Source organism: Hemibagrus wyckioides, linkage group LG25 (genome assembly GCF_019097595.1).
Source record: "Hemibagrus wyckioides isolate EC202008001 linkage group LG25, SWU_Hwy_1.0, whole genome shotgun sequence".
NCBI classification, from domain to species: Eukaryota; Metazoa; Chordata; class Actinopteri; order Siluriformes; family Bagridae; genus Hemibagrus; species Hemibagrus wyckioides.
The window spans coordinates 385,559-406,795 of record NC_080734.1 but is presented as its reverse complement, the minus strand read 5'-3'; the positions used below and the strand labels follow the sequence as shown (position 1 = coordinate 406,795).

The window sequence follows — 21,237 nt, the reverse complement described above, 5'->3', positions numbered from 1 at the left end:
GATTACTGTGGGATTGCTATGGGATTATTGTGGGATTACTGTGGGATTGCTATGGGATTATTGTGGGATTACTGTGGGATTGCTATGGGATTATTGTGGGATTACTGTGGGATTATTGTGGGATTGCTATGGGATTATTGTGGGATTATTGTGGGATTACTGTGGGATTATTGTGGGATTACTGTGGGATTGCTATGGGATTATTGTGGGATTATTGTGGGATTACTGTGGGATTATTGTGGGATTGCTATGGGATTATTGTGGGATTACTGTGGGATTGCTATGGGATTATTGTGGGATTACTGTGGGATTGCTATGGGATTATTGTGGGATTACTGTGGGATTATTGTGGGATTACTGTGGGATTGCTATGGGATTATTGTGGGATTACTGTGGGATTATTGTGGGATTGCTATGGGATTATTGTGGGATTACTGTGGGATTGCTATGGGATTATTGTGGGATTACTGTGGAATTGCTATGGGATTATTGTGGGATTACTGTGGGATTATTGTGGGATTGCTATGGGATTATTGTGGGATTACTGTGGGATTATTGTGGGATTACTGTGGGATTGCTATGGGATTATTGTGGGATTACTGTGGGATTGCTATGGGATTATTGTGGGATTATTGTGGGATTACTGTGGGATTATTGTGGGATTACTGTGGGATTGCTATGGGATTATTGTGGGATTACTGTGGGATTATTGTGGGATTACTGTGGGATTGCTATGGGATTATTGTGGGATTATTGTGGGATTACTGTGGGATTGCTATGGGATTATTGTGGGATTACTGTGGGATTGCTATGGGATTATTGTGGGATTACTGTGGGATTGCTATGGGATTATTGTGGGATTACTGTGGGATTATTGTGGGATTGCTATGGGATTATTGTGGGATTACTGTGGGATTGCTATGGGATTACTGTGGGATTGCTATGGGATTATTGTGGGATTATTGTGGGATTACTGTGGGATTATTGTGGGGTTACTGTGGGATTATTGTGGGATTATTGTGGGATTACTGTGGGATTATTGTGGGATTACTGTGGGATTTATCTTTTCTTCACAACACATTTTTGTGATTAAATAACTAAACTACACTAAAGAACAAAGACCTTTTCTAACAGCATTAATATTATTTTGTAAAAACAGTAAAATGATTTAAATTAAGTGCTCTATCCACTGTAATTCTTCTCAGATGGTTCCCAAATGGTTTGTGTGATAGCGGTTTCTCATGTAAACATATTTCCTATTGAAACTGCAGCTGCTGGCCTCTGTACTGTAAATACCCCTGTACCTCTGTACTGTAAATACCCCTGTACCTCTGTACTGTAAATACCCCTGTACCTCTGTACTGTAAATACCCCTGTACCTCTGTACTGTAAATACCCCTGTACCTCTGTACTGTAAACACTATTCCATAAAATTCCACTTTGTTAAACCCCCATGACACCTTAAACAGAGCTGAGAACATCAGCCATAATACAGACCACAACACGAGGAACTCTACAATAAAACAAACCTGTTTAAATATTTTCAGACATGCAGAGATATTAAACACTTTATTAAACTCATTTAACTAACTCTTAAGCTAAATATGGTTACCATGGTAACAACCTCTTACATTTTACAGACACTAAAGTGTTCCTTTCAATTGTCTGAATTTAAAAACTAACACCATCTCCATTCTGACCACACCCCTCATCCTAACTCCATCTCCATTCTAACCACACCCCTCACCCTAACTCCATCTCCATTCTGACCACACCCCTCACCCTAACTCCATCTCCATTCTAACCACACCCCTCACCCTAACCCCATCTCCATTCTAACCACAACCCTCACCCTAACCACACCTCTCACACTAACTCCACCTCCATCCTAACCACACCCCTCACCCTAACTCCACTACCATCTGATAAAAACACAAAAAAAACCAAATTCCTCTGTAAGTAATGTTTAATATCCAGGAGATAAATCTGAGTAAATAGCACTCCTCACCCTGACTCCTCCCACATCCTAACACCACCCCTTCACCATTCAGTGTAACTGAGTATCAGCACATACCTAATTAGCATACTGTAAACTTTTTGAAGTAATTAAATTTAAGTGCTCCTTTTAACCCAGTGATGAAGATTAATCAGACTCTTCAGGTCCTGAAGCTCGGCCTCCTCTCCCTCTCACTTCTGTTTTTCCGGCTGCTCGATCAGTTTGCCTTTGTGATATTTCTGTCCAATCCCATAAGGCACATGTGCAGCGATGGTGCCGGTCTCCTTGGCTCCCTCGATGTGGAACATCTGATCATCGAAGAAGATGTGTGGTTTGATCTTCTCCAGGAGAGGACCTTTAGGAGCTCCCGCGAGGAAGAGTGCCTCGTCGATCTCCAGACCCCAGCTGCGCAGAGTTTTTAAAACCCGAGCTCCGGAACTGGCCGCACTGCGTGCCGTCACTAGGAAGGTACGGATTGGGCAGTTCATCCGCTCGTTCTTAGCGTAGAATTTCCTCTGAAGTTTCCCCAACGCTTCCAGGAAACACTTCAGAGGACCCTGTGGAACAAAGAGATAATGCCAATCATCCGAGTCATCAGGTTAGAAAGATAAAAGTCACAAATTATTAAAGATGAAAGCTTTTACTGGAATCGAACCTGAGCGAGGGGTATGTTCACATTTGCCTTCTCATGCTCAAAGAACTCGTCCAGTCCTTGCTGTTTGACGATGATCTCTGACTCGTCTGAGAAAAGTACTGCGTCACCATCAAACGCTACTCTAAGCTGAGATTCACTCAGATCCATCTTCTTATCCGGACTGAACAGGGTGGCTGCTGCGATGCCTTAAGGCCAGACAGACGGACAGGAAAACACATAAATACTGGACATTTAGATGGATGGAATTCTTCACCTGTACAAGAATAAAACAGATGAACTGTCTGACCAAAGGGATGAGCACCCTGACCATCACGCACATATGTCTCTCTCTCTCTCTCTCTGAACATTGCGAAATCTTTGGCTCTAAAACTCTCATAAAAAAGCAAATATAGACAAAAAGAAGAACATACTGTTCCAGTTACTACTACAGGAGAGCTGAACAGGAAACAAAATAGAATAAAAACCCATGATCTGTAAAAGCTATGACTAAAATAATAATAATAATACGAATCCTGAAAACCAGATCTGACTTAGAAAATACAAGAGGTTATGTGATTAATTATGTGATTAATTATGTGATTGGATAAGTGATAGATGATGTGATTGATCAGAGATCAGAGTCTCAGCTCCTCACCCTCCTCGATGGCCTCCTTCACTTTCTCCGAGTCTTTAGACAGGTACAGGTTTGTCAGGTATGCCTTCAGGTAACCGACTGGACTCTGACCTCCCGTCATACAAAACCTCTCAATCAGCAGGTCTGTTAATCCGAAATACACACACACACACACACACACACACACACACAATGTCACAGTCGTGTGGTTATGTGGTGAATATGAAGCAGACAGATGTTTAGGAAACACGTTAACATCTGATTCATTATAAGCTGTTATAATTGTAGTAATTCATGTTGTTATTACGATAGTGATGATGTCATTCTGTACCGTAGTGATTGATGGTGTTGATTAGCCGCACCCCCACCTGGGCGTGGTTGTTAGTCATTAATACGATATCAAACAGCTCCTCACTGTCAGGGTACAGCTCCCTCAGGCGAGCATTCACCGTCATCAGCGCCTGCAGGCAGAACGAAGAAATACAGAAAGAACACACTTCTATGATAAAAATACTAATACTACTACTACTAATAATAATAATAATAATATGTAACTTAATGAGCACAAAAACACACAAACAAACACACACAAACCTGAAACTGCTAAATAAACCGGAAATACACACACACAAACACACACACCTTGACAAACGGGAAAACAATAAATATACAACCAGACAGGACTGATACACACACACAAGCTGATGACTGAGCACCCTACAGGTAAGACACACACACACACACCTTGACAAAGGGGAAGGCTGCTCCAGGTTTAAGTGGTTGGTTCTCATGTTGTTCGTTGTAGTTCACGTAGTGCTCCAGTCCTTTCTCCTCATAGATCTTCCTCTCCTCCACCATGTTGAAGAGAGTGCGAGATGAAACGGCAATCGTGATCGCAGTGTTCGGCTTGGGCTGGGGCACACACACACACACACACACACACAGAATATTTTATTATCAGGTCTGCTTCCTCTCACCGTTTCTTCCTCTAATTTGCTCATTAAGGAAATATGAAAGTCTCTGTGATCTCTGTGAGATGTCTGTAGATCTGCTGTGATGAAGTCTGATGTTCACAGCTCTGAACAAATACATCCACATTCACCTGACTGCAAACTACCTGGAGTTGAAACACTTCATCAGCTCTGATATTAATGAGGACATCTGAAGGAAATCTTTTGACAGACAGAAAGTTCATGCTCATGTTCATCCTGATTAATGAATTAGTAGTGAGTTATTAATGAGTTGTCAGTGAGGTATCAGTAAGTTATTAATAAGTTATTAATGAGTTATTAATAAGTTAGTGAGTTATTAGTGAGTTATCAATGAGTTATTAGTAAGTTATTAGTGAGTTATTAGTGTTGGTCCTCTCAGATGATGGAGTCTGTGTCTGGTGACTGAAGGTGACTGAAGGTGACCGGCTGCTTTGTGGTCAGATCACTGCTTCTCTCAGTGATGGTTAACCCAAGCAGACTCCCTTTCACACTTCAGTGATTTCAGAACTTCAGCTTCAGATCTTGTTAATTCTTCTTAATCCATCCATCCATCTTATTCTCATCCCAGTTTCCAGCTCCTTCTGTACATGACCTTCATTACCATTACTGATGATTTATTTTGAGAGTGTTCTACATGTTTATATTATTTAATCTGATTCTTTATTTAGAATTATTTTCTTATTGCTGCTTTTCATCTGACTGTGTGCAAAACGCTTCAAATGGGCCTAATAATAATAATAATAATAATAATAATAATAATAATAATAATAATAAATATAGTTGCAAGCAACAATGATCGGGCCCAAGCAACGGTGGCATAGCCACCCAGGCACACCAGACACAGTGGGCACAGTGGGTACATGCATTTAAAGGGGAAATACCAAAAGGACAAGAGTGACAATTTGGGTCTAATGAAACAGATCATAGCATTGTCCAGTGATGTCAAAAGGGACAATGACTCTCCCTCTAAACTATATTTCTATATCAGTTTATATATACAGTATCTCACAAAAGTGAGTACACCCCTCACATTTTTGTAAATATTTTATTATATCTTTTCATGTGACAACACTGAAGAACTGCCCCTCTGCTCCAACGTACAGTAGTGAGTGTCCAGCCTGTATAACAGTGTAAATTTGCTGTCCCCTCAAAATAACTCAACACACAGACATTAATGTCTAAACCGTTGGCAACAAAAGTGACTCCACCCCTAAGTGCAAATTGGACCCAACTAGCCATTTCCCCTCCCCGGTGTCATGTGACTCGTTAGTGTTACAAGGTCTCAGGTGTGAATGGGGAGCAGGTGTGTTAAATTTGGTGTTATCGCTCTCACACTCTCTCATACTGGTCACTGGAAGTTCAACATGGCACCTCATGGCAAAGAACTCTCTGAGGAAAGATTTGAAAAAAAGATTTGTTGCTCTACATAAAGATGGCCTAGGCTATAAGAAGATTGCCAAGACCCTGAAACTGAGCTGCAGCACGGTGGGCAAGACCATACAGCGGTTTTACAGGACAGGTTCTACTCAGAACAGGCCTCGCCATGGTCCACCAAAGAAGTTGAGTGTATGTGCTCAGTGTCATATCCAGAGGTCGTCTTTGGGAAATAGACGTATGAGTGCTGCCAGCATTGCTGCAGAGGTTGAAGAGGTGGGGGGTCAGCCGGTCAGAGGGGTGGGGGGTCAGCCGGTCAGTGCTCAGACCATACACCACACACTGCATCAAATTGGTCTGCATGGCTGTCGTCCCAGAAGGAAGCCTCTACAAAAGATGATGCAGAAGAAAGCCCGCATACAGTTTGCTGAAGACAAGCAGACTAAGGACGTGGAATACTGGAACCATGTCCTGTGGTCCGATGAGACCAAGCATGGTGGTGGGAGTGTCATGGTCTGGGCCTGCATGAGTGCTGCCGGCACTGGGGAGCTACAGTTCATTGAGGGAACCATGAATGCCAACATGTACTGCGACATACTGAAGCAGAGCATGATCCCCTCCCTTCGGAGACTGGGCCGCAGGGCAGTATTCCAACATGATAACGACCCCAAACACACCTCCAAGATGACCACTGCCTTGTGAAAGAAGCTGAGGGTAAAGGTGATGGACTGGCCAAGCATGTCTCCAGACCTAAACCCTATTGAGCATCTGTGGGGCATCCTCAAATGGAAGGTGGGGGAGAGCGCAAGGTCTCTAACATCCACCAGCTCTGTGATGTCATCATGGAGGAGTGGAAGAGGACTCCAGTGGCAACCTGTGAAGCTCTGGTGAACTCCATGCCCAAGAGGGTTAAGGCAGTGCTGGAAAATAATGGTGGCCACACAAAATATTGACACTTTGGGCCCAATTTGGACATTTCCACTTAGGGGTGGAGTCACTTTTGTTGCCAACAGTTTAGACATTAATGGCTGTGTGTTGAGTTATTTTGAGGGAACAGCAAATTTACACTGTTATACAGGCTGGACACTCACTACTGTACATTGGAGCAGAGGGGCATTTCTTCAGTGTTGTCTCATGAAAAGATATAATAAAATATTTACACAAATGTCAGGGGTGTACTCAGTTTTGTGAGATACTGTATGTATAGTCACCCAGAAAAAATGTATACACATTTCATGAAAAGAAAAATTTGTATAAATATTTTATTACTAAATTTATTGCTATATGTTATAGATATATGTCATATATATATATGGTGATATTATGATAATATTATGATAATATTATTAATATTATACTAATATAATTTACATCATACTATTTTTCTTTAACTGAAGTGTATATACATTTTTGGTTGACTCTGTATATATAAATTGTGAAAATGAAGCCATATTTAAAAAAATAAAAATAAAGGGGAAAGAGCCTCTAGTGGACATAGTCTAGTACTGCAGGAGTCAGGCCAAAACCATGTCTAGTCAATGGACTGATGAATGTAAAAATTTGTTGTGAGCCGTTAAGAGCATCACAAAGTCATGAAACTAAGCAGAATCACTCACAACCAGTTATTCTTTCTATGTGGAATGTTTGGAAACATTTGGACTTTCCACTTTTAAGATATAAGAACATTAATTTCACATCACAGCTTCCTTCACAGTTTCACATCAGCCATGTCTTGACATTATTCTGACTGATTTTGAACCAAATCAGGTGAAAGTAGGGGACAAAACATTAGATTTCTAAAAGTGACACACTTCCTGCTGCCAGTTGGTGGCGCTATGACTGAGACTCATGTCCATGTGATCAGCTTTCTTCTCTTAACATAAAGTTGAGGTTTGATGTACATCACTTAATGTACACCGAAGTTATTAGCCACTTCCTGTTTCCTTTTATTCACCATAAGTTTAAGGGCTCCTCACGGCTGAACCGTTTGAGATCAAAATCCCTCATCAACTTACATTATCAATGTCTTGAGATCATATTAGCCTGGGTTTGGTGGCGGTTGTATCAATGTCTTGAGATCATATTAGCCTGGGTTTGGTGGCGGTTATAATAATGTCTTGAGATCATATTAGCCTGGGTTTGGTGGCGGTTGAATCAATTCCCTAGGAAGAATATTTCAAATTCCATTGGGTGTGTTTTGCAAACAACTCAAAATACTGTAACTCACTTCCTGTGGATTAGACTTAATGACATGCAGTGTGAAAGTTGTTCAGTTCAATGAGATCTAAGTCTGTACCAAGTTTTACATGGATATGTGCAAGTGTGTATCTGCTATGCAGCAAGAGGTTCCAGGGGGCGCTGTGACGGGTGTGTGCAACGCCCAGGGCCAAGCCACGGTGACGTCCTAATGGCCGCAGATTCCAACCTGTCTGCTGATTTTCAAGAGTTTTTGAGCATGTTAAGATCCCCAAAAGTGCCTGGATGATTGATAAAATAATAATAATAATAAAAAAAAATAATAATAATAATAACTAGATTTTTAAAGTTCGTCGTGACAAACTTTGATGTTGGCTTAACGAAGCAAGTAGTCATCATATGATGTCACCCGGACACGCGTCACGCACTTCCCCTCATTGTGCTGAACGTTTTGAAATATCATGTGTATGTTGGAGTAATTTTGCAAATCCACTTATTTGGGGGGCGTGGCGCGGACGTGACGTCACCCAACACACGTCATGAAGTTCCCCTCATTGTGTTGAGTGTTTTGATGTCACATTTGTATGCTGGGGTAGTTTTGTGATTTTGCCAATTTTGGGGCGGGGCTATATGGGAAAACCAAAATTTCAATCAGATCCAAAATTTACGGCTTCATCCCGCCCAAGATTCTGAAGGAGCTGGCTGAGGTTGGTGTCGATATCTCGAAAGCCGGCCGAGTTATAAACCTCTAAAGTTTTGAATGGAATTCTATGGGAAAAATGGCCACTTTGGGCTTCCGTACCAGGAATACCGGAATTCCGATCGCTTATAAAAGTAATAGCAACAAACTTCAGACCAGGCCCAACAAACGTGCGGAGTTTGGTGCATGTCGCTCGAAAGCTCTAGGAGGAGTTACTCTTGATAATTAATTGTCTAAGAAAAATAATCCTAAAAAGCTTAAATAGGAAAACAGTATGTTGGCTTTTTCAAGCCTACATAATAATCCTTAGAAGAACAAGAGGGCGCTCCGCACTGTTAGTGCTTGGGCCCTAATAATTATTATAATGAGCACAGCACCAGTGTGATTAGATTAGGTAAGGTAAGGTTAGATAAGGTTAGATTAGATTAGTTCCAGAGGAAGGAGTTACACGGTGCTCCTTTCCTTAAACATCTAAGTTTATATTGTCTGTTATGAACAAAGGAGACGAAAAACAAGAAGTTACATAACTGAGGTGTGTGTATGTGTGTGTGTATGTGTGTGTGTATGTGTGTTGTGTCTGTGGGTGTGTGTGTATGTGTGTTGTGTCTGTGGGTGTGTCTGTATGTGTGTGTGTCTGTGTGTTGTGTCTGTGGGTGTGTCTGTATGTGTGTGTGTATGTGTGTTGTGTCTGTGGGTGTGTCTGTATGTGTGTGTGTCTGTGGGTGTGTCTGTATGTGTGTGTGTATGTGTGTTGTGTCTGTGGGTGTGTCTGTATGTGTGTGTGTATGTGTGTTGTGTCTGTGGGTGTGTCTGTATGTGTGTGTGTCTGTATGTGTTTGTGTCTGTGTGTTGTGTCTGTGGGTGTGTCTGTATGTGTATGTGTGTCTGTGGGTGTGTCTGTATGTGTGTGTGTCTGTGTGTTGTGTCTGTGGGTGTGTCTGTATGTGTTTGTGTCTGTGGGTGTGTCTGTATGTGTGTTGTGTCTGTGGGTGTGTCTGTATGTGTGTGTGTATGTGTGTTGTGTCTGTGGGTGTGTCTGTATGTGTGTGTGTATGTGTGTTGTGTCTGTGGGTGTGTCTGTATGTGTGTTGTGTCTGTGGGTGTGTCTGTATGTGTGTGTGTATGTGTGTTGTGTCTGTGGGTGTGTCTGTATGTGTGTCTGTATGTGTGTGTGTATGTGTGTGTGTATGTGTGTTGTGTCTGTGGGTGTGTCTGTATGTGGGTGTGTATGTGTGTTGTGTCTGTGGGTGTGTCTGTATGTGTGTGTGTATGTGAGTTGTGTCTGTGGGTGTGTCTGTATGTGGGTGTGTCTGTATGTGTGTGTGTATGTGTGTTGTGTCTGTGGGTGTGTCTGTATGTGTGTGTGTATGTGTGTCTGTATGTGTGTGTGTCTGTGTGTTGTGTCTGTGGGTGTGTCTGTATGTGTGTGTGTCTGTGTGGGTGTGTCTGTATGTGTGTGTGTATGTGTGTCTGTGGGTGTGTCTGTATGTGTGTGTGTCTGTGGGTGTGTCTGTATGTGTGTGTGTCTGTGTGGGTGGGTGGGTGTGTCTGTATGTGTGTGTGTATGTGTGTCTGTGGGTGTGTCTGTATGTGTGTGTGTCTGTGTCTTGTGTCTGTGGGTGTGTCTGTATGTGTGTGTGTCTGTGTCTTGTGTCTGTGGGTGTGTCTGTATGTGTGTGTGTCTGTATGTGTGTGTGTCTGTATGTGTATGTGTGTATGTGTGTCTGTGGGTGTGTCTGTATGTGTGTGTGTCTGTGTGTCTGTATGTGTGTGTGTCTGTATGTGTGTGTGTCTGTATGTGTGTGTGTGTGTATGTGTGTCTGTGTGTTGTGTCTGTGGGTGTGTCTGTATGTGTGTGTGTCTGTGTGTTGTGTCTGTGGGTGTGTCTGTATGTGTGTGTGTCTGTATGTGTGTGTGTCTGTATGTGTGTGTGTGTATGTGTGTCTGTGGGTGTGTCTGTATGTGTGTGTGTCTGTGTGTTGTGTCTGTGGGTGTGTCTGTATGTGTGTGTGTCTGTGTGGGTGTGTCTGTATGTGTGTGTGTATGTGTGTCTGTGGGTGTGTCTGTATGTGTGTGTGTCTGTGTGTTGTGTCTGTGGGTGTGTCTGTATGTGTGTGTGTCTGTGTGTTGTGTCTGTGGGTGTGTCTGTATGTGTGTGTGTCTGTGTGGGTGGGTGGGTGTGTCTGTATGTGTGTCTGTGGGTGTGTCTGTATGTGTGTGTGTCTGTGTGTTGTGTCTGTGGTTGTGTCTGTATGTGTGTGTGTCGGTGTGGGTGGGTGGGTGTGTCTGTGGGTGTGTCTGTATGTGTGTGTGTGTCTGTAGGTGTGTCTGTATGTGTGTGTGTCTGTGTGGGTGGGTGGGTGTGTCTGTGGGTGTGTCTGTATGTGGTGTATGTACACTACCAGTCAAAAGTTTCGACACACCTTTTAATGCAATGTTTTTTGTTTAGGGATTTATTTTCTACATTCTAGAACAATCCTGGAGATTTCAAAACTATGAAATAACACACATGGACTTCAGTAATCCATATGTAATGACAACAAAAACCAGTCAGTTGTTATTTTAAGACACGAAGGTCAGGTGTTCTGGAATAGTTCTTGCAAGAACAGTATTGTCAAGTGCATTTGCAAAAGCCATCAAGCCCCATGATGAAACTGTCTCACATGAAGACCATCCCAGTAAAGCAAGACCAAAACTGACCTCTGCTGCAGAGGAGAAGGTCATTTAGAGTCACCAGCCTCAGAAATCACCAATTAACAGCACCTCAGATTAGAGGCGTTATGAAGGCTTTACAGAGCATCAGTAGCAGACATATCTCAATATCAACTGTTCAAAGGACATTATTGTGGATTTCGGCCGCCTTCAGCATTGTTTTACAATGTAGAAAGAAATAAACATCAGGAAACACCATGGGATTAGAAGGTGTGTCCAAACTTCTGACTGGGAGTGTGTGTGTGTGTGTGTGTGTGTGACTCATCTTCTCGGTATTTCCTGGTTTTATATGAAATGTTTACTTGTGTAAATGATTGTAAATGCACTTCGGACTTTTATCCCTTTTCTCTGTGTGAATATGATTTGTGTGTAAGAGTGTGTAAGAGTAAGGATTGGGTGTGTTCCGAATTTCCGGCGGATTTTTTACTGAAACAGGAAGTGAAGCGGAGAAAACTTGCACAAAAAGCAGAAACACACCCGAGTTTCATCACAAAGTATAAGAAATCATTCAATTAATCAAATAAAGAGTTTGATATGACTACAGGATCGAATACAGCGCGCGCACACACACACACACACTCACTCACTCACTCACACACACACACACCACGTCTTACACTCGATCCGGAGTTTTTATAGTAAATTCTTAAACAGTCGCACAGGGTTGAAGCTTCATCTGTGATGATTTTAAACACCTCAGTGTGTGTGTGTGTGTGAGTGTGTGTGTGTGTGTGTGTGTGTGTGTGAGTGTGTGTGTGAGTGTGTGAGTGTGTGTGTGAGTGTGTGTGTGTGTGGTACTCACAGGTCTGGGTTTTTTACTCTTCAGGTTGTTGAAGAAGGTTTTGGCCGCTTCCCAGTCCTGTTCCGCTGCATCTCCGCTCTTTACCGGCGATTTCTCTTCACTTTTACTCATTTTACTGTTTACTGTCCGGCTGAGAACACACTGACCAGCAGAGCTCCACTGCCCTGAGAGAGAGAGCGAGAGAGAGAGAGAGACTCAGGAAGTAAAGCGAAAGGTATTCGTGACGAATCTGCTGCACTGAACACCAAGATTAAAATTAAAGCAGCTATACATACAAAGGCTTTAGCGCTGCGCTAACGTTTTTCATTATAATATAGAGTTTATTACACACGTTATAACATTTACACAGTTATAGAAGCAGCACAACGTATGAAAGAATACAGATTCAGGAGCCTGAGTTAATGCGGTCATGAAATAAAGTGAAGGATCTCTGTGACTGAGTGGTCAGATTGTTGTGGTCAGGTGAGTGGACTGGAGTGTCCTGTACTTGCTGATCTCCTGCTGGGATTTTCACACTGCATGTAGACTAACTCAGTACTGCTTATATGGTTGGAGAGCAGAGCAGAAACGCAGACTCTCATCATACACAAGCTTCAGTAGGATGATGAGCTACAATTGCAGATTAGAAAGAACATCTCCTGGTCATTTGTCCAGCCTTCAGCTGTCCAGTTTGGCTCAGAGCAATGAGGTGGTCTTCTGATGCTGTAGCTCATGCACCTGTGTGAACGTTACCTGAAGCTCTTGCTTTGGATCTACATGATTGTATTCATTGTGCTGCTGCTACATGATCGATGAATTAAGATTCAAGAGATGTATTGTCATATGCACAGTGAAAACACAACGGTTTAGAGCATACAATAACATTCTTACTTTGCACGTCTGCCTTACCAAAGAATAAAAATAATAGAATATATGAAAAATCCAATAAATAAATAAAAAGATGTAGTATATACAGATTAAGACACAAGTAAGGTGCTCAGTGTGTTGTGAGTCTTTTTGTCCTTGATCTCACACTCCTGTAGCGTCTCCCAGACGGCAGAAGTGTGAAGAGGTTGTGTTGTGGGTGTGTATTGTCACTGATAATGTTATGGGCCCTCCTGATGACCCTGCTGTTGTAAATGTCCTGGAGTCATGGGATGGCCGCTCCACAGAGGAACTGTGCAGTTTTTATGACACGCTGGAGAGCTTTCCTGTCCTGAACAGTGCAGCTTCCGTGCCACACTGTGATTGAGCTGGTGATCACACTTTGAACTGGACATCTGTAGAAGTTGCTGAGGATCTCGGTTGACATGCCAAATTTCCTTAGCCTTCTTAAGAAGTACAGTCGCTGCTGAGATCTTCTCAGAAGCTGCTGTGTGTTGTCAGACCAGATGAAGTCCTCGCTGATGTAGGTTCCAAGGAATTTGAAGGTTTTCACCCTCTCTACCTCTGTCTCACCGATGTAGATTGGGGTGTGCTGCTCCTTCCTCCTTCTCCTAGGATCAATGATCATCTCCTTAGTCTTATCTGTATTTAAGGAGATATTATTTTCCTGACACCAGGCTATCAGACCTGCTACTTCCGTTCTGTAAGATGTTTCCTCACCACCAGTAATGAGTCCGATGACTGTGGTATTACCCGCAAACTTTATCATCTTGGTGTTGGTTTGGGAGGCCATGCAGTCATAGGTAAAGAGGGTGGACAGCAGTGGGCTCAGGACACATCCTTGGGGGGTCCCTGTGCTCACAATTCTGATGCCTGATGTCCAGTTTCCTACTCTGACTGACTGGGGTTTGTCCATCAGGAAGTTCAGCACCCAGTTACAGAGAGACGGTGAGGAGCTTTTCGGAGAGCCTGTGTGGAATAACTGTGTTGAATGCAGAGCTGTAGTCGATGAATGACATTCTCACATATTACCCACATTACCCTCTAAGTGTGTGAGGGCTGTGTGGATGGCGGTGTTGACAGCATCTTCAGTGGACCGGTTTTGTAGATATGCAAACTGAAATGGGCCCAAGATGGTTGGAATGTTCCTTTTAATGTGGGACATGACTATCCTTTCAAAACATTTCATCGCTATTGGGGTGAGTGCAACAGGACAATAGTCAATCAGGCAGGTCACAGTGTTCTTCTTTGGGAAAGGTATGATGGTGGTGCACTTGAAGCAGGTGGGCACCAAGGCCTGAGTGAGGGACAGATTATAGATGTCTGTGAATACATCAGCCAGTTCAGACGAGCAAAACATGAGTGCCGGCCCCGGGATGTTATCTGGGCCGGCTACCTTCCGTGGGCTTGTTTTCCTCAGAGCCATGCGCACCTCTGCTGATGACATGGTGAGTGGCGTGTCCAGTATGCCCCCTGAGGCCAGCTGTTGGCCAGTGTTTGAGACCTTGAAGCAAGCATAAAACTCATTCAGCTCATCTGGGAGTGTGATCATGGGAGTTGTGTCTCTTTGACCTCTTTACTGGTACTCTGTTATGTGGTGAAGACCTTGCCACATGTGCCGTGAGTCTGCAGTGGTGTAATATCCCTCCAGCCTCAGACTGTAGTCTCTCTTGGCCTTCCTGATTGATTTGAATAAGTTGTATCTGGCTTGGCCTTCCTGATTGATTTGCATAAGTTGTATCTTATTGTATTCTCCAATGTCTCCAGAGACAAATGTGGTGGAGCGGGCACGAAAACATGGCCCGCACCTCACAGTTAATCCAAGGTTTATCATTGGGATAGATCTTGCAGTGTTTTGGGGGAATGATATTTTCAGTGCATGTGCTGATATAGCTGGTTACAGCTGCAGCATACTCCTTCAGGTCTACAGTAGAGTCCTCTCTTAGAGCAGCAGTTTTAAACACAGCCCAGGTGACTGCATAAATCAGCAGATACTGTTGCTCCTAATGAAGTGTATTAGATAATACAATCATATCATTTATAATATATCAATAATACTGTTAAAATAACTTTTCTGCATAATGACTGTTAGTGAACTCACCAGGACAAATCTGTGTGTGGATGAGTGTTAATAGCTGATAGAGAGAGAATAAAGAGAGACTGCTGAGGGATGAGTGTTTATACCTGAAGAGAGAGAGAGAATAAAGAGATACTGCTAAGGGGATGAGTGTTTATAGCTGATAGAGAGAGAGAATAAAGAGAGACTGCGGAGGGGATGAGTGTTTATAGCTGATTGTCACTGTGCATACAAGTCCAGACCACCAGAGGGATCCCTCGCCCGAATATTGACTGTGTACACCTGGTTTCCGGTTTCTAGGGCTTTTAAGCAGCATGCTCCCTCTATTGTACGCAAAGTATCGTTTCTGAGTGTCACGTACCAAGCCTTGATTACTGCCTGATTAGTCTTTGATGTGTATGATCCTTGCCTGTTTGCCTTGATTACGAGTTTCGGTTTCTGTTTCTGTTTTGATCACTAGTGTTTTGCTTTTCCAGTTTTTGACTCTTTGCTTGCTTACCTGTTTACAATTCTGCCTGCTGTCTTCAATAAATATCTGCATATGGATTCAGACATTCACGCTTCCAGTGAGTCCTTACAGGATACTTTGCCCGACATGAATCCAGCGGATATGAGAGCTGTTCTGTGGCGCCAGTGCGTCCTCATCCAGGCTTATCAGACGGAAGTGGATACATGCAAGGGTGCCAACCAACAGCTCCAACAACAGCCGACCAACCAAGCTTCTGCTACCATGCCAGCGTCAGGTTCACGCAGTGAGTTACCATGCTTCGCTTTACCGGAGAAGTTTGATGGCTCTGCCGACCAATGCCGAGGATTTCTACGGCAGTGCACCAACTTTTTCCAGCAACAGCCAGAAGCCTACGGCAGCAAAACAACCAGATGTGCGTTTATGCTGTCACCTCTCCCCCTCCTCCGCCACCCGTCTTCGAGATCTCGATCCGCAACCGCTTCGCTCCTCTCCGCAAGGCAGCACGCGACGCGGTGATCATCGGACACGTCCGTGCTACCGCGGCTAAAGGTAAGGTGCACACTCGTTGTTTTCCTGGTGCTCGTGTTGTTGATGTTGCTGCACAGGTACGGGCGATCCTCACCAAGAACATCGGAGCCATGGTCCTCCATGCTGGCACAAATGACATCAGGCTGAGGCAGACAGAGATCCTGAAGAAGGACTTCAAGAACCTGGTGGAGAAGGTTCGCACCACATTGCCCCCGACGAGGATTATCGTGTCAGGACCACTTCCCACGTTCCAGCGAGGAATCGAGAGGTTCAGTAGGCTTTTCGCATTTAATGAATGGTTACAGTCTTGGTGTCAAGAACAGAATATACCATTTGTTGATAATTGGAATGTTTTCTGGGAGCGTCCTAGGCTCTACCATTACGATGGCCTTCACCGAAGCAGAGCTGGAGCAGCAGTCCTCTCGGACAACATACCCAGGGCACTCCACACCATCTGACTGGTAAGTCATTCCTCAGATTATATCTATAATAGCTACTGTTCAATTCACCAGACTAATACAAGTTCACACATAGCTCATCCTATAGAAACTGTGTCTGTTCCCCGATTAGTGTGATTAAAAGATAAATTTGTTAATAACTCTCAAAATAATCTTATCACAATTAATCCTGAAAAAGACCAAATAGATAAAGAAAAACAATTTCTTAAGTTTGGGCTTCTGAACATTAGATCCCTTGCACCAAAAACAATTATTGTTAATGAAATGATCTCAGATCATAGTTTCGACGCACTCTGTCTTACTGAAACCTGGCTTAGACCAAATGAATACATTGGCCTAAATGAGTCTACTCCGTCAGGATATTCATATAAGCATGAGCCCCGTCAGACTGGTGGTGGAGGTGGTGTTGCAACGATCTATAATAATTCTCTTACCATTACTCAGAAAACAGGATCCAGGTTTAACTCATTTGAAGTGCTTGTCCTTAATGTAGCACTCACAGACAGGCATAAAAAATCCCTACTATCTCTTGCCCTGGCCACCGTGTACAGACCCCCGGGGCCCTACGGTGTTTTTCTTAATGAGTTTTCACATTTACTCTCAGATCTTTTGATCAGTTTTGACAAAGTGATAATCGTAGGAGACTTTAACATTCATGTAGACGATGCTAACGATGCGTTAGGACTCGCATTTATAGATTTACTAAATTCCTTTGGGGTTAAACAAAACATTAATAGACCAACCCATCGTTTTAATCATACACTAGACTTAGTTATATCACATGGGACTGATGTTTCTGATATAACTGTTCTACCTCAAAGCGATGACATCACATATCATCACCTCTTAGTGTACGCTCTACCTGTAGAACATATTAGACACGCCTCTCCACGTTATAAACTTGGTAGAACTATAACCTTGACCACTAAAGACAGATTTACAAACAATCTGCCAGATCTGTCTCAACTTCTTACTAGACCCCGAAATGTAGATGCACTAGATGAAGTAACCAACAGCATAGGCAATATTTTTACCAGCACACTAGACACTGTTGCCCCCATCCGACTAAAAAAGGTCAGAGATAAAACACCTGCACCATGGTACAATAGTCATACTCACGCCCTCAAGAGAGCAACCCGTGACCTCGAGCCAAAGTGGAGAAAAACCAAATTAGAAGTTTTTAGAATTGCGTATAAAGACAGTCTGGCCAACTATAGACAGGCTCTAAAAGCTGCTAGGGCTGAGCATCTGAGCAATCTGATTGAAATAAACCAGAACAATCCCAGATTCTTATTCAGTACAGTGGCTAGACTAACAAAGCATCAGATTTCTGGAGAGAGTATTTCAGCACAGTTTAGTAGTGAGGACTTTATGAATTTCTTCAGTAAAAAAATTGATAGTATCAGGAACACAATATTGGATGTTCAACCATTGACGGCATCTGGTGATCCAGACCAGCCTATAGCGCCACACTTAAAGCTACAATGCTTTACCAGTATAGGGCAGGAAGAGCTAGTTAAACTTATCACCACGGCTAAACCAACAACGTGTTTGTTAGATCCAATTCCAACTAGATTGCTGAAAGAAGTGATACATGCAGCTGGAGAGCCTCTTCTTAATATTATTAACTCTTCGTTATTTCTAGGTCATGTCCCAAAATCTCTTAAGTTAGCAGTTATTAAGCCTCTTCTTAAGAAACCGAAACTGGACCCTGATGAAATATCAAATTACAGACCGATTTCAAACCTTCCGTTTATATCTAAAATATTAGAAAAGGTGGTGTCTGCTCAATTATGCTCCTTCCTACAGGAAAACAATATCCTTGAAGAATTTCAGTCAGGTTTTAGGCCCCATCATAGTACAGAAACTGCACTAGTTAAAATCACTAATGACTTGCTTTTAGCTTCGGACCAAGGCTGCATCTCCATTTTAGTCCTGCTTGATCTTAGTGCTGCATTCGACACTATAGATCATAATATCCTCATAGGTGGCTTACAAAATCACACAGGTATGCAGGGACAGGCATTAAAATGGTTTAGATCCTACCTGTCTGATCGATACCACTTTGTAGATTTAAATGGAGAACTGTCCAGTGTAGTGCCAGTGAAATACGGGGTCCCACAAGGGTCAGTTTTAGGACCTCTGCTTTTCTCAGTATACATGCTTCCATTGGGTGACATCATTAGAAGGCATGGGATTAGTCTCCATTGTTATGCCGATGATACCCAGTTATACATTTCATCAAAACCAGATGAAATATCTCATTTGTCTAGACTAACTGAGTGTGTTAAAGATATTAGAGATTGGATGACCGTTAATTTCCTATTATTAAATTCTGACAAGACAGAGATATTACTTATTGGCCCAAAAACTAGTACAGAGAAGCTCTCACAATTCAGCTTGCACCTTGAAGGATGCACTGTTACCACTAGCTCAACAGTGAAAGACCTGGGTGTAATATTAGACAGCAACTTATCCTTTGAAAATCATATTTCCAATATCACAAAAACAGCCTTCTTCCATCTTAGAAATATTGCCAAGCTTAGGAACATTTTATCTGTATCTGATGCAGAAAAACTAGTTCATACATTCATGACCTCCAGACTGGACTATTGTAATGCATTACTAGGTGGTTGTCCTGCATCTTCAATAAACAAGCTACAGTTAGTCCAGAATGCAGCCGCCAGAGTTATTACCAGATCAAGAAAATCTGATCATATAACCCCAATATTATCATCCCTGCACTGGCTACCTGTGAAGTTTAGAATTGACTATAAATTAGCTCTACTCACATACAAGGCTCTAATTGGTTTAGCTCCCACCTATCTCTCCAGTCTGCTAACACGTTACAATCCACCACGCTCTTTAAGGTCACAAAATTCCGGACTAGTAGTTCCCAGAATATCAAAGTCTACAAAAGGGGGTAGAGCGTTTTCGTATTTAGCTCCAAAACTTTGGAATAGTCTTCCTGACAGTGTTCGGGGCTCAGACACAGTCTCCCAGTTTAAATGTAGACTAAAGACTTATCTCTTCAGCCTGGCATACATCTAACACTTCCCATAACCTTGTGCTCCAGTACATCTGATTAAATGCACATTCAGCTAGTACTGCTAATGTTATGAACAGCAGCTACACTAATGCTGTTCCATTGTTTCCCTTCTTCTACCCATCCCAAGGCATACAGAGACTGTGCCGGCTCCAGTGGCATCTGGAGATGGACCAGCTCCAGCTGGGTTCTGCTTTGTGAGGATTGGGATATTCAAGCAGAGCCATGGACAACAACCTCCTTATTGATTTACATAACACTATACACATGCTGTGTCTGCATCACACAATTGTCACCCAAATGAGGATGGGTTCCCTCTTGAGTCTGGTTCCTCTCAAGGTTTCTTCCTCATACCACCTAAGGGAGTTTTTCCTTGCCGCGGTCGCCTCAGTCACCTCAGGCTTGCTCACTTGGGATAACATCTAGGACTGTTTGTCTGTTCATGTTTGTTGTTTTCTTATGTCGTTTCTCATGTAAAGCTGCTTTGAGACAATGCTCTTTGTTAAAAGCGCTATACAAATAAAATTGAAAATTGAAATTGAACTTCTCACGGGTAAAGTGCTGGATTGGGCATCGGCTCTCTGGGATTCAGATCCCCAGGTAAAATTGTCTGCTGATTACTTTGCTAACCAGATAAGGGAAGTGTTCGAATACCCCACGGGCGGAAGAGACATTTCTGTCCAGTTACTGGAGCTGCGCCAAGGCTTGGACTTGGCGGCCGAGTATGCCATTAAGTTTCACATGCTAGCGGCGCAATCGGGATGGAATGAGCCTTCTCTCATGGCGGTGTTTCGGGAAGGACTTAACATAGACTTAAAAGTGGATATGGCATGTAGAGAAGTCAACGTTTCACTGTCACAGTATATAACCACAGCCATCCGCCTCGATAATCTGCGCCGTCAGCACCGACGCTCCGCTGTGACGTCACGCCGCACGCTCAAACAACACGAGTTTCGTCCGGATTTTTCTGAACCTATGCAGCTCGGAAGAGCACGAGTTTCTGCAGAGGAATGGGAACGGCGCATGTGGCTCCAGCTATGTTTTTACTATGGGAAAACCTGCTGTGTCTTTGTGGATTGGATTATTCCACCATGAAGCGATTTCATTCTTCATCATCACCTCTCCATCGAATCCCATCGTTTTGGGGCTTCTCTGGTTACAACGCCATGACCCACTGATCTCCTGGAGAGAGGGGGACATCCAGAAATGCTCTGCCCACTGTATTAAGAACTGCTTTTTGTCTCACCCTACACTTCCATGCAGATCTACCTCCATAGAGAGCCCACCCACTGCTGCCATGACTTCATTCCCCAGGGAATACTCTGATCTCCGAGAGGTGTTCAGCAAGGAAAAAGCTACCAAGTTACCTCAACACAAACCCTGGGATTGCTCCATAAAACTCCTCCCCAACGCCATGCCTCCCAAGAACAAAATTTATCCTCTCTCCATACCTGAAAAACAAGCCATGGAGGAGTACATCCAAGAAGCACTTAACGCAGGATATATCTGTCCTTCCACATCTCCCGCCGCCGCAGGGACCCTGCATAGATTACCGGGGATTGAACACTATTACAGTTCCCTACCCCTATCCATTACCACTGGTACCTGCAGCCCTCGAACAACTTCAGGGAGCTAAGTTCTTCACCAAGCTGGACCTGCGTAGTGCCTATAATTTGATACGGATCAGAGAGGGGGATGAGTGGAAGATTGCTTTCCACACCACCCATGGACACTATGAATATCTGGTAATGCCTT

The 21,237-nt window shown here is 43.1% G+C and overlaps 2 protein-coding genes across 4 annotated transcripts; one reads left to right on the top strand and one right to left on the bottom strand.

Moving 5' to 3' along the window:
- Positions 1–316: 316 nt before the first annotated feature.
- Positions 317–12,179, bottom strand: nt5c1bb (5'-nucleotidase, cytosolic IB b). The gene is made up of 6 exons (XM_058378891.1): positions 12,041–12,179; positions 4,009–4,176; positions 3,596–3,725; positions 3,286–3,408; positions 2,652–2,836; positions 317–2,553 (listed from the first exon to the last, which is right to left on the bottom strand). The coding sequence occupies exons 1-6, from the start codon at positions 12,149–12,151 to the stop codon at positions 2,188–2,190; spliced, it is 1,083 nt and encodes a 360-aa protein (XP_058234874.1). The 5' UTR covers positions 12,152–12,179; the 3' UTR covers positions 317–2,187.
- On the top strand, positions 12,170–21,027 carry LOC131345824 (uncharacterized). 3 transcript variants are annotated; one of them, XM_058378893.1, is made up of 3 exons: positions 12,170–12,254; positions 15,458–16,439; positions 19,613–21,027. In XM_058378893.1, exon 2 carries the CDS (start codon positions 15,786–15,788, stop codon positions 16,434–16,436), a length of 651 nt encoding a protein of 216 aa, XP_058234876.1. In that variant the 5' UTR covers positions 12,170–12,254; positions 15,458–15,785; the 3' UTR covers positions 16,437–16,439; positions 19,613–21,027. The 3 variants fall into 3 exon arrangements, with proteins under 3 accessions (XP_058234876.1, XP_058234875.1, XP_058234877.1); XM_058378892.1 differs by lacking the exon at positions 12,170–12,254 and adding an exon at positions 12,368–12,502; XM_058378894.1 differs by lacking the exon at positions 12,170–12,254 and having other exon boundaries at positions 12,415–16,246; positions 16,349–16,439.
- Positions 21,028–21,237: the final 210 nt, after the last annotated feature.

Bases quoted from the DNA above. Each gene is read 5' to 3' on its own strand.
- nt5c1bb (XM_058378891.1), bottom strand. From the start codon at position 12,151: ATGAGTAAAAGTGAAGAGAAATCGCCGGTAAAGAGCGGAGATGCAGCG. The intron at 3,409-3,595 runs GTACAGAATGAC...TCGGATTAACAG, and splicing joins CAACACCATCAATCACTACG to ACCTGCTGATTGAGAGGTTT. The intron at 2,837-3,285 runs GTGAGGAGCTGA...TCTGGCCTTAAG, and splicing joins GAAGGAGGCCATCGAGGAGG to GCATCGCAGCAGCCACCCTG.
- LOC131345824 (XM_058378893.1), top strand. From the start codon at position 15,786: ATGCCGAGGATTTCTACGGCAGTGCACCAACTTTTTCCAGCAACAGCC.